Source organism: Leptidea sinapis, chromosome 42 (assembly GCF_905404315.1).
Source record: "Leptidea sinapis chromosome 42, ilLepSina1.1, whole genome shotgun sequence".
Classification (NCBI taxonomy): Eukaryota; Metazoa; Arthropoda; class Insecta; order Lepidoptera; family Pieridae; genus Leptidea; species Leptidea sinapis.
The window spans coordinates 3,976,911-3,991,850 of NC_066306.1; the positions used below are offsets into that span (position 1 = coordinate 3,976,911).

The 14,940-nt window shown below is 35.8% G+C and overlaps 2 protein-coding genes across 3 annotated transcripts in view; one reads left to right on the forward strand and one right to left on the reverse strand.

Annotated features, from left to right (window-relative positions):
• LOC126976781 (5'-nucleotidase domain-containing protein 3) overlaps positions 1-14,940 on the reverse strand; it is a 197,100-nt gene that overhangs the window by 106,417 nt on the left and 75,743 nt on the right. The window lies entirely within an intron of this gene.
• Positions 1-14,940, forward strand: part of LOC126976729 (dynein axonemal heavy chain 8) — a 103,039-nt gene that overhangs the window by 35,372 nt on the left and 52,727 nt on the right. For both annotated transcript variants that reach the window (XM_050825230.1, XM_050825231.1), the window contains exons 31-46: positions 1,900-2,010; positions 2,214-2,368; positions 3,190-3,275; positions 4,358-4,557; positions 5,126-5,297; positions 5,490-5,738; positions 6,167-6,301; positions 6,724-6,852; positions 7,271-7,476; positions 7,980-8,118; positions 8,579-8,789; positions 9,058-9,214; positions 11,656-11,849; positions 12,408-12,573; positions 13,343-13,444; positions 13,689-13,911. In XM_050825230.1, the coding sequence (XP_050681187.1) occupies positions 1,900-2,010; positions 2,214-2,368; positions 3,190-3,275; positions 4,358-4,557; positions 5,126-5,297; positions 5,490-5,738; positions 6,167-6,301; positions 6,724-6,852; positions 7,271-7,476; positions 7,980-8,118; positions 8,579-8,789; positions 9,058-9,214; positions 11,656-11,849; positions 12,408-12,573; positions 13,343-13,444; positions 13,689-13,911 (2,635 nt within the window). The remainder of the gene's footprint in view (positions 1-1,899; positions 2,011-2,213; positions 2,369-3,189; positions 3,276-4,357; positions 4,558-5,125; positions 5,298-5,489; positions 5,739-6,166; positions 6,302-6,723; positions 6,853-7,270; positions 7,477-7,979; positions 8,119-8,578; positions 8,790-9,057; positions 9,215-11,655; positions 11,850-12,407; positions 12,574-13,342; positions 13,445-13,688; positions 13,912-14,940) is intronic.

The window sequence follows — 14,940 nt, forward strand, 5'->3', positions numbered from 1 at the left end:
CGACACAGTCTGGTTGATTGCGAAACTGAAGTGGCAGTTGGCAGGGCGCACAGCTCTCGAAGAGAAAAAGATAGCCTTTGGGGTAAAGCCCTCGAATGGCAACTACGTATTGGAAGACGCAGTTTTAGAAGGCCCCTCAAAGATAGATCGATGATATGCTTATGAGGGCAGCGCAGGACCGATCGTCATGGAGATCTTTGGGGGAGGCCACTGTCCAGCAGCGGACGTCTTCTGTCTGAAATGATGATGATGATGAATAATAACCAGTGATAACCAGAACCAGTATATAATGTCAATTAAAAAGATCAAATTAGATAACTAGATAATACAGGCATTTTATTAGAGAAACATTACTTATTGAAGATTTAGTTTCAAGTATTACTAGCGGACCCGACAGACGTTGTTCTTTTAAAAAAACTCTCGCCGATGGAATTTCGTAAAATCCGTTCTTATGACCTCTACTCGACGAAAAGAATATTCCTACCAAATTTCAAGTCTCTACGCCTTATGGATCCAGAGATATCGTGAGGAGTGACTATATACGTGGAAATCTCTTATATATATATATATAGATTGACCATGGGAAATGGATTTTCTAGATTCAGACCACAAACTTTCAAGAATTGGCCTTGAGATTTGTTTATGGTCATGGCAAATGCAAAGCGGAACGGAAATTAAAGATTTGCGGGCTAACTCGACATGCAAAATGTTCATGAAGTAGTTGCTGCAGATCATGAAGAATTGCTATTATCATTGCTGCATTGGTCTCTTCATGTCGTTGTTCCTCCATGGTGCCCATGAAATATAATTGTTAAAATTTATGGTGTGCATCTTCGAGACATTGCAATGATCCAATTCGATGATGAATCTGTCCATGTATCTACAAAATCAAAAGCAAAGTCCGTATTACTGATTTGTAAACACTTATTTTTAGAATTAGTAAACATAATACGTAGTAGGTATGTTATTCTTCTACTGTATTGTGTGTAAGAATATAAATAAACTAATACCCTGGATGTCGGAATAAATCATCGTTCTTAGATAATGTCTGCCCCAAATGAGGACATTTGGAAACAAACATTGTATTTTTGAGTGTTTGCTAGAAAATGTCGTGATTCGGTAGTTAACTAAGGCAGTTTCTCCGGAAAATACTTGCAAACAACGTCCATTGACCCAATGTGAACGCTAGTATGCAAGCGGTAATCAGTACTGCAATCGTAGCGAAACGCTACTCGATTCAAATCAGTACTTCATAAATTTCTTCTTGTGCGTCGAAAATTATCTAGTTGTTGACCTCTGAGTTTTACTGGCTGCCTCGCTTTGCTCTTGTGATTCAGAAACACAACGTCGAGCCCATACTAACGCGGTGCTTTTTACCTGCAATTTCTTGTTCTTCATTAGTCCAATTCGCAATGTTTCGAATCCTAGCATTACGTCTATGTCGGGAAAGATGGCACAATAAGCTAATAGAAACTCGAATCAAACACACCAACCAGTCAACTTGAATAACATGACGTGCACTGACAGTTGTATTTTATTACTCATGTAGGGTGAAACTTACAAAAAACTTCATTGAATTCTTTCTATTCTCGAGATGTCATGAAAATGTCAATCCATACAAAATGTATGAGAAAATAAATGTTTTTATAATAATATTTTTTTGTGATTGTTTTGATATTTTATTACTTATTATCCTATTCCGGACTAAGAGAAACCCAAAAAATCAAACAACAGAAAAATTGGTCTAGCCGTTCTTGAGTTATAAATGGTGTAACTTACACGACTTTGTTTTATATATATAGATTTTAGCGCAAATAGAAATATGAAATATTGTTGTGAAAGGTGAATCAAAATTGATTTAGCAAACAAGTTATTAAATATTTATGGCAAATTTTGCAGATATAGTTTATACCTTTCTGTGATGAATTCAATTGATGGATACTTTGAAACGCCATGGGCAGCGATTGATATTGAGACTATAATAGCTCAACTGGCTGATTTCGACTTGAGGTAAGACATTAAAAACATTCCTCCAACGTTTATAGCTGCATATTTCACGAATGTTGGCAGCTAGTACATATTAGACGTTAAATAAACCCATCAGTTTTTGGTGATTCTGCAAAGTAATTTTATTATAGAAATGAAAAAATAGCTATAAAAGTAATTTTTATAATTAAAAATTTGTTGGAATCTAAAATGCCCATTATAAATAGGTGTCGGAAGCTTCCGAGAGGCATGAAAGATTGGCCTGCTTACATTGAATTGAAAACCAAAATTGACGATTTCAACCAAACATGTCCCTTACTGGAGCTGATGGCCGACAAGGCTATGAAGGATCGTCATTGGCGAAGATTAGAAAATCTTATGCGTTAGTGTTCATGATGATTTATATTAACACTCACTGCTCCTCCGTAAATAGCGTGGATTTAGATTGTAAAAAATATTTTTCTCAAACATAATTGGAAATTTTAGCATTATTATGAGATAAATCAAAATTTCTGTGCTGGCCAAATACATGCTAGCGGCCTCCAAAAGTTGTATGAAAATTCTTATCCTTTGAGGTCGAATTGCCAAATCTGTCGTGTAATTTAAAAATGGAACGATCTCTTGCTTAGAAATATGGCAACTGCAATTGTTGTTCATTGTTCGACATTTATTTTGAATTGATTTTGAAAAGTAATTGTATTTCACACAATGAGTTCAACTTCAATCCCAACTAAAATTTAAGAGGTGGCAAGAGCCTTAAGTTTTTGATTTTCGCGCATTATGTGAGATAAGTTCTATAATATAATGCTTGGCCACAACTAGGTATTGATGGACTTACGTTTGTGCGCCTCGGCCCACATTTACTCGTTCTGCTGGCCCCTGCTATAATGTACTGTAACGGTTATATTTATGATCTAATGTGTCAAAAAAAATATTCAAATAAAGATATATAGTGTGGGGGGATGCTTGAAGTAATATTGTATGTAAATGGTAAATTAATAGAAGGAATAAACCACACACTCGGCTGTTGATGGCTTAACGAGTGCGGTGAGATGTAACCAGCGTATTGTATCCCTTATTATGATAAAAACAAATACAGCACAGTATTTATTCCTCGTATCGTTTTTATAATTATCATTTTTATGGCAAACTGAAATTAAGACGATATCATGACACAGTAAATAATTCGTATTCGTAATACAGATTGTGTTTTGGATGTGGAATCTGAATCATTTACTCTTGCCAATGTAATGGAGGCGCCGTTGCTGAAATACAAAGAAGATGTTGAAGTGAGTATTTCATAGTTTTTAGATTTTCAATCAAACACAAAAAATGATGTACGTGTAATCTCATCTGTGCTCCTTATGACATCACCAGTTGATCAAAGATCAATAATATCATATATTGCTTCTACAAGGGTTCTGATTCTTAGCTAATAGTTTATCTATATTGCAAGAGTGAATCATATATCACATCATCAGGTGATTTGCTTGCTCCTTTATTCTCTTATTATTAACATAAGAGGCTGCATGAGTGACAAATTGTGCTCGTGAATGGTTATCCACGCTATGCTAACTTAGCTAACGCTCAAATTAAAATTTGTCTGGGGCTGTCAAATCGTCTATATCAAAGTCAAATAAACTCTAATTAATTAGGGCAAAACTTGACGCTTTTGAATCGTCACTATAAATATTTTTTTTAAATTACTTACCAATCAATCGACCATATGTTCGGAAAAAGTTGAGCTCGTGTGAAGAAAATACAAGAATCTCCACGGCCATTCTTTTTAATCAAATAGTGTTTTACACTGTCTGTAATGTATATAACAAATTAGTCTGTAAGATGCTGCACCCCATATATGTATCGTGTAAATCAAATATTTTATAAAAACTTGTAAATAAAAAACTGTATAAATATAAATTATCGTATATTGGATGCATCAACCTTTAGAGCTTGAATTCATTGTTTGTGTAAGGATGCTTTGTAAACATGATGGTTGTGATTTCTGTCAAAAAATTCCAACAAATACAAGTTTTAAGTCTAATATCCTCAGTCTATTTTCTATCCCTGTGTCAATTTGAAGGTTAAGTCTCATTTGCCCAGTAATTTCACTAGCTACGGCGCCCTTCAGACCGAAACACAGTAAAGCTTACACATTACTGCTTCACGGCAGAAATAGGCGCCGTTGTGGTACCCAAAATCTAGCTGGCATCCTGTGCAAAGGAGCCTCCGACTGGTAAATTATTCTTCTTCTTATTCTGGTATTCCGGCTTTTGCATATAATATATCTACCCAATAGTGATTCACTTCAATATTTGATCGTATTTTAATCTACTACTATTATTTAAAGACGAATGAATTTTGAATGCAGGATATTTGCATAAGCGCGGTGAAAGAAAAGGACATAGAAGCGAAGTTGAAGCAAACGATTTCAGACTGGGCGGTCGTTGACTTGGCCTTCGCGAATTTCAAGAACCGCGGAGAATTGTTGATAAAGCCGCAAGATACATTAGATATAATAACGATGCTTGAAGACTCTCTGATGATTTTGAACTCTCTGGCATCGAACAGGTAAGGCTTCTCGTCGTGATCGATAATTTGTAACCCACTTGCTTTTTGTTTTATTAAAGCGTAAAATGCGGCTATTATGGAATGCAAATCAATTTCTAATGCTAAGTGAATTTTTTATCAATAACTGTATTCTTGGGATTTTGCAAAATATGCTTTGTTGAGTTTTAGCCTGGGTTAGGTACCGACTAGACTAAACAGGCTGGGTTTTCATTGACTTTCCATGTATATAGTTTCATGTATGTGCCCTTAAGTCAAATAATGCGAGAACCGGTATTTTGAAATATTTTTTTTTAGTTTGACGTTACTACTCAAAACAAGATGTTTAAGTATTGAAGAAATATTTTTTTAATTTTTGTTTAGTTATAAGGTATATCTATATTTCATAGTTTATTGTAATAGCTGTCAAATAGCTAAAAACACGAACACACTATAAAGGCCGGTAAGGCTCCTGTAATTCCTCTGGTGGTGCAAGGGAGTGTAGGTTCGCTAGTTTGTCCTTCACATTGTTAAAAAAAATTCAACTATTAATTTTCTAAATAACGTGTAATATATTTATTATTTTGAACAGATATAACGCACCGTTCAAAAAAGATATATTGTTATGGATTAACAAGTTGGTCAATACGACGGACATATTGGAAAAGTGGTTGTCTGTTCAGAATTTGTGGATGTATTTAGAAGCCGTATTTGTAGGGGGAGATATTGCCAAGCAGTTGCCCGCTGAAGCAAAAAGATTTGCGGTAGCATTTTTATATTATTTCGTTTTACTTGCTTTTAATTTGCCGAATTTTATGTTATAGTTTGAACCTCCATTTGATACTGTTATATTTCTATTATTAGCAGCTATTAATAGTCTCATACTAAAAAATATTTTCTCATGTATTTACAATGCTGTAAGAGTCATAAAGAGTTTTTTTTTTGTAAATTTACAGACCATAGATAAGACATACGTTAAAATAATGTACCGCGCTCGTGATATAGTGAATTGCGTGGATACGTGTACGTCGGATGATACTCTGAAGCAATTGTTGCCACATTTGATGGATCAACTAGAGGCGTGTCAGAAGTCCCTTACGGGATATCTGGAAACAAAACGACTCATTTTCCCAAGGTTCTTCTTCGTATCTGACCCGGTCCTCCTGGAAATCCTTGGACAAGCTTCAGACCCACATTCTATTCAGGTATTTTTATCGTGATATGCTTATTTATTGCGGTTTATTTTCTTCAGTATTTTATTCAATTCTTCAGTTATTCATTCAATTCACTGATCCAATGGCATCATAAAAATTAATAAAAATATACAACAGCATGGATCTTGAGGAGTCAGTGAAACTAACGATCACAACGAAGGTTGAGCTGTGCATGTCCTCCCATTGCTTTCCGTTAGCTACACCTTCTATATTTTTACGTATTTAGATGAATTGTTGACGAGTTTCCCCAATTTAAGGAAAAAATGCTGCCTTACAATGATAGAAAAATATAACCTAGAAAACCCACAGAAAGAGAGACTTTAGACATATACTTTAGATAAATATTTGATTAGCAAATATTATATTTCATTAAATAGTAAATTATCACAAGTTCGAATAATTTTTATATCTGTTTTCAGCCACATTTGCCGAGTATATTCGATGCTATGTATATGGTAGACTTCGATGATAAGGAAAGAATTGTAGCAATGAATTCTGATAACGGAGAAAATATTCCGCTAGATCGTCCTGTTCCTTGTATCGGAGGAGTTGAGGTAAATGTTTTTATTATATATCAATTGGACGTAATTCCAGAAAAACGTTCCAAACCACAATCATGTCAAAATTGAGTTAAGAACACAAAACTGGTCACACAAAAAATGGCAGCCCTACTGCCACCCTTTAAATGACATGACTTAGTAGCCCAACCCACATGTATATCCATACACTAACATTCATAAAACTTTAAACACGAATTCCTTAAAATGTGGTGTTTGTGGCTTGGAACGTTTTTCAGGAACTACGTCCAATTGTAAATTTGAGAATATTATGACAATTTTATGAAATACCCTTATCAAAAACGTAACTATTATTAAGCCAAAAACAGGCGTTCATACGTTGATGTGATACGACACTTAATACGCTGTCTAGACCTAGGAAAATGAAATAAATCTAACCCAGGATCATTATTTGCCAGATATGGTTGAATACGCTGTTGGACACAATGAAAGACACAGTACGGAATTTCATTGCTTTTATATCGCAAACTATGGCAGGAGATCCAGAGTTTGAATTTCTAGTCAGCTTCTGGAATTTCTCAGGCCAGGTAACAATCATCATCCATCATACATGCTTTAATAGAAAAGTTGCGTACCAGTGCTTAAGAAAAAATTTGCACTATGTATTATTCTTAACTAAATATCGGTAGATATTTGCTATAGTAGATAATTAAGTAGCAATGTGGTGGTTTAAAAAATGTAGACAGTTATTTAAAAGGAATTCTGGTGTGGCTATGAAGAGATTTGAAACTTTTAAGAAAGGTGACCGAAGTATACTTACACCATGATCAAATCTTAAATGTACTAATTCAATGGAACCACTGTTGATGTGAGGTAAAACGATTTCTGCTGTAAGTAGAGGTCTGTTATCAGCGCGTATCCCTTTCCAAATAGGTGTATATTTTGTATTTAAGTTGGGAGACGAGATTGATTTTACATAAGCTAAGAGGTTTATTGTTATTGTAGGCAAGTTTATTGGGTATGCAAATATTATGGACTAGCGATGCTGAGTACGCTCTGAAGAAAGCGCGCGCCGACCGATTGATAATGCGCTTGACTAACCAGAAGTTCTTGGATCTGTTGAACGGTCTTATTGATCAGACTGTCAGGGACATTGCACCGTTGGATAGGACCAGGATTGAGACGATGATAACTATTCATGTGCATCAAAGGTAATAGGTAGATAATTTGAGGCATAAGAGGTATAATAGGTAGACAATTTGTGGCTAACATCGCTGAAATTTAGCACGATGGCCGTTGGGGAAGTAAAGTCTTTGAATGGCGACCACGTACCGGAAGACGTAGTATTGGTAGGCCCACCCAAAAGATGGACTGATGATCTAACCAGATCGAGATTGCCGGAGAAGGTTGTATGAGGGGAGCGCAGAACCGATTGTCATGGCGTTCTTTCGGGAAGGCTTTTGTTCGGCAGTGAACGTAAATTTTAAACGCTCGAAGGACTTGGAGACCTTTAGAATTATCTTTATCACTCTCTCAAAAAACGTGAAATTAAGTTTACGAAGAAAAAACTCATCAACACTGCGTGTTGAATAGTTTTCGGCTTTATTCCTATTAGTTAAGATCCGTTCATGATAATATATGTGTGTCATGAAACATCTCTTTTTCATTGAGAAAAAAGTTCTCAAAGTATCGAAGTAATAAATTTGTGTTCCAGGGATATATTTGATGATCTTGTTCGAATGAGGATTAAGTCACCGAATGACTTCGAGTGGCAGAAACAGGCCCGTTTCTATTACTATGAAGATACGGATGACTGTATTGTGTCAATTACTGATGTGGATTTCCTCTATCAGGTTCTATAGTAGCACTAACTATAATACAGTTCTTTAGTTATACTGCGAGATTACATTACCTATTAATGAATATATTGTAGCTGTCAAAAGTTTCGCGCACCATGTTGATACAAGCGGGGATGATAACATCCCATTCGGCGACTCGAACTCTTTTGCCATCTTCTAAAAATGTCGCCAATTATTTCAATATTTTTTTTTATAACGAGAACAGCAATTCATATGGTGAATATGGTTGGTAAGCTGATCAAGCTGATTAAGTAAGCATATGAAATAAACTGGCATAAGAAAAATGTATGAGAAATATCGGAATAAATTAAAAATATATATTTATATATTTCTATTATATATTACATATCCTATTTAGAAAGTATAAATATAATAATTGGTTAAGCGTTTCATTGCAGATATTAATGTATGAACAAAAATAATATGTATAAGATACGAGCTGTTAATATTTCAGAACGAATATCTTGGTATAACCGAGCGTCTTGTCATCACGCCACTAACAGATCGTTGTTACATAACTTTGTCGCAAGCCATCGGCATGAGCATGGGTGGAGCGCCCGCTGGCCCCGCCGGGACGGGCAAGACAGAGACCACCAAAGACATGGCCAGGACTCTTGGAAAACTGGTCATCGTGTTCAACTGCTCGGACCAGATGGACTTCAGAGGTTAGCTGTAGGGGTAACTCGAGAATTATTATTACTACTTTGTTGTACGCGAAATTTCACTCTTAATGCATTGATGTCTGGCAATACTGTGGACTGTCATAGAATTTGCATTACCCGTGGTAACAGCTGCTAAATTTTCGACCTTTTACGTCCTTTTTTTTCCATTGTGCTTAATCTGTTTTGTTTCTGTGCTAAACATTACCAAGTGACGTCAATCTTGAGTCTTGAAGTGGTACCCAGAAATCAATTTATTATGTTCAAATTCTAGGTCTAGGTCGTATCTACAAGGGGCTTGCACAGTCAGGCACCTGGGGTTGCTTCGACGAGTTCAACCGTATTGAATTGCCCGTATTATCTGTGGCGGCGCAACAGATATACATTTGTCTCACTGCGCGCAGGGAGAAGAAGGAATTCTTTATATTTAGGTACGTTGTTTCAAATAAAGTTACGTTTGTTGTTAAGTAAGCAGTTAGAAATAGCTGTAGGAAAAGATTCCGGATCTGATCATTTGCCTCTGTACCGGTATTCAAACTTAAATAAGTACTTTTATTTAAAACTAGCTGACCCATCAAACGTTGTATTGACATCAATGACGTTCTATACATGTCTATATTGATTGCCATATAAAGTAATTCGCACGTTTGATTGACTGTAACGATTTAAGTCAGGCCGTCTTCTCCTCGGCATCGTTTATTGTAATTCATCAAAAGGAGAAAAGATCTCGCTCACTTAGCAGTAAAGTCACTATCACAAAAGATCAACATTAAAAAAGTACATAACTTAAAATGGCTCTATAACAAAGGATATAATAATATCGATCGACATATTGGTTGTTAAATGTCAAATATTATGGTAAGGTTCAGAAATTTAATTTGTGACAAAACTTAAGATTTATCAATCTACATAAAAATAATCTGATAGATAGTTAACAACTGTAGTAAATCTACCAACTACAGGTAGCTAAAATTAAGTTTGTTTTTTACCTCCTGAGAAAGTTAGAAAGATATAAAGATTCTAATTACTTATTCATTTTAAACTATTCTTTCAATTTGATTTCTGAACGACGGGGGACAGATAAAAGGAAAAACAAAATTGTTGTTATTATTTTAATCCGAGCATTTTCATATTTATTCACCTTTTAAACCTCTTGACTTCCACAAATAATTCAACACCATAATTAGCCAAATCGGTCCAGCCATTCTCGAGCTTTAGCGAGACTAACGAACAGCAATTCATTTTTATATATATACACTGGCCTGCAAGAGTAAGTATCACACTTTTCAAATTAAATTTTTTTCTTAACTATAGAAAGTAGAGATTTAAGATTTAAAACGTTTTGTTGCAAATTTTATAGGCTTTAATTCTTAGAAACTAAAATTATACATTAGTAACATTTTTAACTTAAAAAAGATAAAACAATGAAAATAGACATTTTTAGTTTAGTGTGTACATGTTATTTAATTTTTAATAACTGGTATTGCCTCCTCGAGCTCTGATTACAGCTTCGAGCCGGTTTGGCATACTGAACATTAGGTGTTGGAGCCGATGTTGGGGAATATTCTCCCATTCTTCTACCAGGGCCTGCTTCAGTGCCCTGAGGGTAGTAGGTGGTGGTCTGCGATTTCTGACTAGCCTCCCAAGCTCATCCAAGGCGTGTTCAATCGGGTTGAGATCAGGACTTCTTGATGGCCAAGCCATCACGCTAATACCGACCGAACAAACCGAATATACTCTTGTACGATATGAGCCGTGTGTGGCCGGGCATTATCATGCATCAGCATCGATCCATCACCCATATTTGCTAAATACGGCCCTGCATACTCATTGAGAATCTCTTGAGCATATCTTTGCCCAGTGAGGGTGCCATTTTCTATAGCTACTAGCTCTGTGCGACCTTCTGAAGATATGTCAGCCCATACATGTACACTGCCTCCACCGTATTGGACTCTTTCTGAGATGCAGGCTTGAAGGTATCTCTCACCAGGTCGCCTGTAAACACTTCGCCTTCCATCAGAAGTGTAAAGGGAGAATCGAGACTCATCTGCAAACAAAATTCTTGACCACTCTTCTTCATCCCACTGCAGGTGTTCACGGGCGTATCGCAGTCTCGCTACTCGATGCTGTCTCTCGAGTTTTGGGCCACTCGCTGGTCTTCGGGGTTTCAAATTTGCTTCAGCAAGTCTTCTTCTCACTGTACTGTCACTTATGTAGTCCCTCCGGGGCTGAAGTAGCTGTTGCTGGACTTCAACTGCATTTTGGTGGCGATTTCTTAACACAGTGGAAATAATATTACGATCTTCTCGGGCACTGGTACACCTGGGTCTGCCATTACAAGGTCTCCTCAGATGGTGTCCAGTCTCTTCGTACCTTCGCTTTACCTTCTGGACCGTTCGTACCGTCACACCCACCATTCTTGCAGTGCGACGCATACTGATGCCTAGTTCCAGAAAAGCCATGATCCTAGCACATTCTTCAACTGAAAGAGGCATGATAAATAAATGTTATATGCTTTTTAGCATAAATTTTTAAAACAAGACCCATCTTGAAAAAAATTTAAAACAGAAAGAAAAATGTGAATGGTAAAATTGTAATTCGGAAACGCCCACTTTGAAAAAGGAATGGTTTTGTTTTTGAAGTTTTTTTTCCAGCCAATTCTTAAAAGAAGGTTACCGACTATAAAGTTTTTATGTACAAAATTAAATTCTCTTTGGAGTCCTTTTTATTTCGAAAGTATATCTTGTAAATTTAAAACGTTATCCCAATTTTAAAAGTGTGATACTTACTTTTGAAGGCCAGTGTAGATTGGATGAAGCTCATTGCTTCGTTGGATAATCTTATTATGCTATTATAAATTTTATATTATCAGTGATGGTGACACAGTCAGTTTGAATCCGGAGTTTGCATTCATCATCACGATGAACCCGGGCTACGCCGGCAGACAAGAACTGCCGGAGAATTTGAAGATTCAGTTCCGTTCTGTGGCCATGATGGTGCCTGATCGACAGATCATCATTCGAGTCAAGCTCGCTAGTTGCGGCTTCAAAGATAATATTTTGTTGGGTACGTACGTTTTTAATGCTTATGAAATGAAAATTATTAATTGTAGCTTGCTTAGTTTAGATTTTTATTCACGAATGTGCGCCTTTTAAATTTTATCGATAAAATATGATACGTTAGACAATTCAAAACATGGAATTATCAGTAATACATAGTAAGACTATACATTTTTTACTAGTGGCTCGTTTGCACAGGAAGCCGGCTAGATTATGGGTACTACAACGGCGACTATTTCTACCGTGAAGCGGTAATGTGTAAACATTGCTGTGTTTCAGTCTGAAGGGCGCCGTAGCTAGTGAAATTACTGGGCAAATGAGACTTAACATTTTATGTCTCAAGGTGACGAGCGCACTTGTAGTAATGGGTAGGTAATAGGTAGGCGTATCAATTACCATCAGCTGAACGACCTGCTCGTCTCGTCCCTTATTTTCATAAAATATAAAAAAATTATAACGATAGTGTATTTGTGATTGTTTGCCTTAGACATCTATTCTTCCCAGTTTTGACTTCAATATTAGTATTGAATACTAAGCCAAGCTTAACAAATGCGTCATCCCACAGCTCGAAAATTCTTCACGCTATATAAGCTTTGCGAGGAGCAATTGTCGAAGCAGGTGCACTATGACTTTGGACTTCGGAACATTTTGTCCGTACTTAGAACCATGGGATCGCAGAAGCGGGCGAATCCAGAAAGCACGGAGGAGAATATAATGATGAGAGTATTGAAGTAAGTACATGCACGGAAAACCGTCTACATTTTTGTCATTTTTGTCTAAGTATTATATTATGCAGTAGCATTCTGGGTATCTAACTAACTTTGTTACCAATTTATAGATATCTATGTGTATTGTAATTTATGATCGCTTTTTTTATTTCATGAGTTAAATCAATTTTATAATGCTTAAACTTCTCTAGCATGGCTTAGCCAATGAATATGAACAAATGAATATCTGAAACAGGAGAATGGAAAAATTCGCGATCTCTTGGGCGTGATTTTATGTCTAATTGGAGTAATGTTTGTGGTTGGAAAGAATTTAGTGGGATAATTATTAATTACCCTCTTAAGAGATTGTGAGATATAGAGAAGTGGAAAAAACCTATGTCGAGAGACCACCTGACCAACGAAGTGGTTGCTGAAGATTGATTAAAAAAACATTATAAGTTTTTGAAAACAAAATTTTATGAACAATGCCGGGCTCGAATCCACGACCACTGGCGTTCCGTGCGAGTGCTCTGCCAACTGAGCTATCCGTTCGAGTGACGTATCGTCATAAAATCTTGTATGCTTTATGCAACTATCGCTCCCACATCGTTTATAATTTTTTTTTTAATTTTTTTTTGTGTATTAATCCTAGAAGTGAGGGTTATCACTTTAAAAACATAAATTATTTATAAGTAACTAGTATATAAATATAAATTCAAATGTATTATTAGTACTTTATTATTATAAATAATAATAATGTTGTTAAATCTCAATTAGTTTCTTTTTTCTTCAGGGAAATGAATGTATCAAAACTTGTCGATGAAGATGAACCTCTATTCGTGTCTCTGATTGAAGATCTTTTCCCCGGCATCAAGTTAAGTCAAACAGTGCATAGGTAAGATACTTATAACTTACATAATATTTAATTCTACCTTCATTAAATATGCCTTCCCTTTCATCTTAATTTTAAAATCATGGTATTTCTTTATTAAAATTTTGTAAAGGGCGAGCTTATGACACTGTTAAAATTTTATTTGTGCAAATGAAATAATCTGATCAAATTTAATACCAAGTACGACACTTTCTACATATTGAAAACTTATGACGTCAATCAATTTGTTAAATGTTAATATTTTCAGAGAAATGCAACGCGCTATAAACGTGGTGACAGAACGAACAGGGCTCGTGAACCATCCGGATTGGAATCTGAAGATAATTCAGTTGTACGAGACGTCACTCGTGCGTCACGGTCTGATGACAATGGGGCCCACGGGCTCAGGAAAGACCACCTGCATACACACGTTGATGGCTGCACTCACAGAGGTGGGCAAACCCCATCGCGAGATGAGGATGAATCCTAAGGTAATTCTTGTCATATCTTGTCATAGTAAAATAAAACCACTCACCAGATATAAACAATACATTTGTCGCCCATTAAATATATGTTTAATTTTTAGTCTCTCTCTCTCTCTCTGTAAAAGAGAGCTGTCCGTGATATATATCAGCTTGGTTATAGACAGTCTCTCAAAGAAAAATTTAAAGAAATAAATATTATGACTGTTCATTGTCAGTACATTTATGAAAATTTAATATACATTCACAAAAAATTGTCATCTTTTTGCTCTTAATAGTGATTTTCATTATTATAACACTAGAAATAAGGGATTGCTTGTAACTAATTTTAGCAGGATTCATAAGATACATAATAGCTTTAAGGGTAAATGTATTATACACTTTTATAATAAAGTCCCAGCCACTGTTCAGGTAGTATCTATAAATAAATTTAAATGTTTTATAAAAAAATGGCTCTGTCGTAAATTATATTACTCCACAGCTGAATAAGTGATCGGACAGCCTGGGACTAGATTGTGATTATTTTATAGCGATAGAAATGACTGTACAATATTTTTATTGAAAAGAGCGCAAAAGAAAAGAATGCTGGGAGAGTTTCTTGCGCCGCTTCTTTCTTTTCTCTCTCAGAGCGCCATTTGTTTCCGAAGCGGTAGTCAAGAAATGACATCAAAAAGAATTCTAAAGTAATCAATTTTGAGAAAATAAATGCCTTTTATGCCTTTTTATAAGTCGTAGAAAAAGTATTGTATGCAATGTTTTATAACTAGGTCATAAACGACCTTCTTATACAACTGTTGCATAAAATACTATAATGTATGCGTGCGTTTTTTTTTTTTTATGAAAGTAAGGGTCGAGACGAGCAGGACATTCAACTGATGTTAATTATACGCCCTGCCCATTACAATGCAGTGCCTCTCAAGATGCTTGAAAAGCCTCAAAAATTCTGAGCGGCATTGCATTTGCGTCTCGCTTGCCCAGTAATTTCATTAACTACGGGGTCCTTCGGACCGAAACACAATACTACTGTCTCACGGCAGA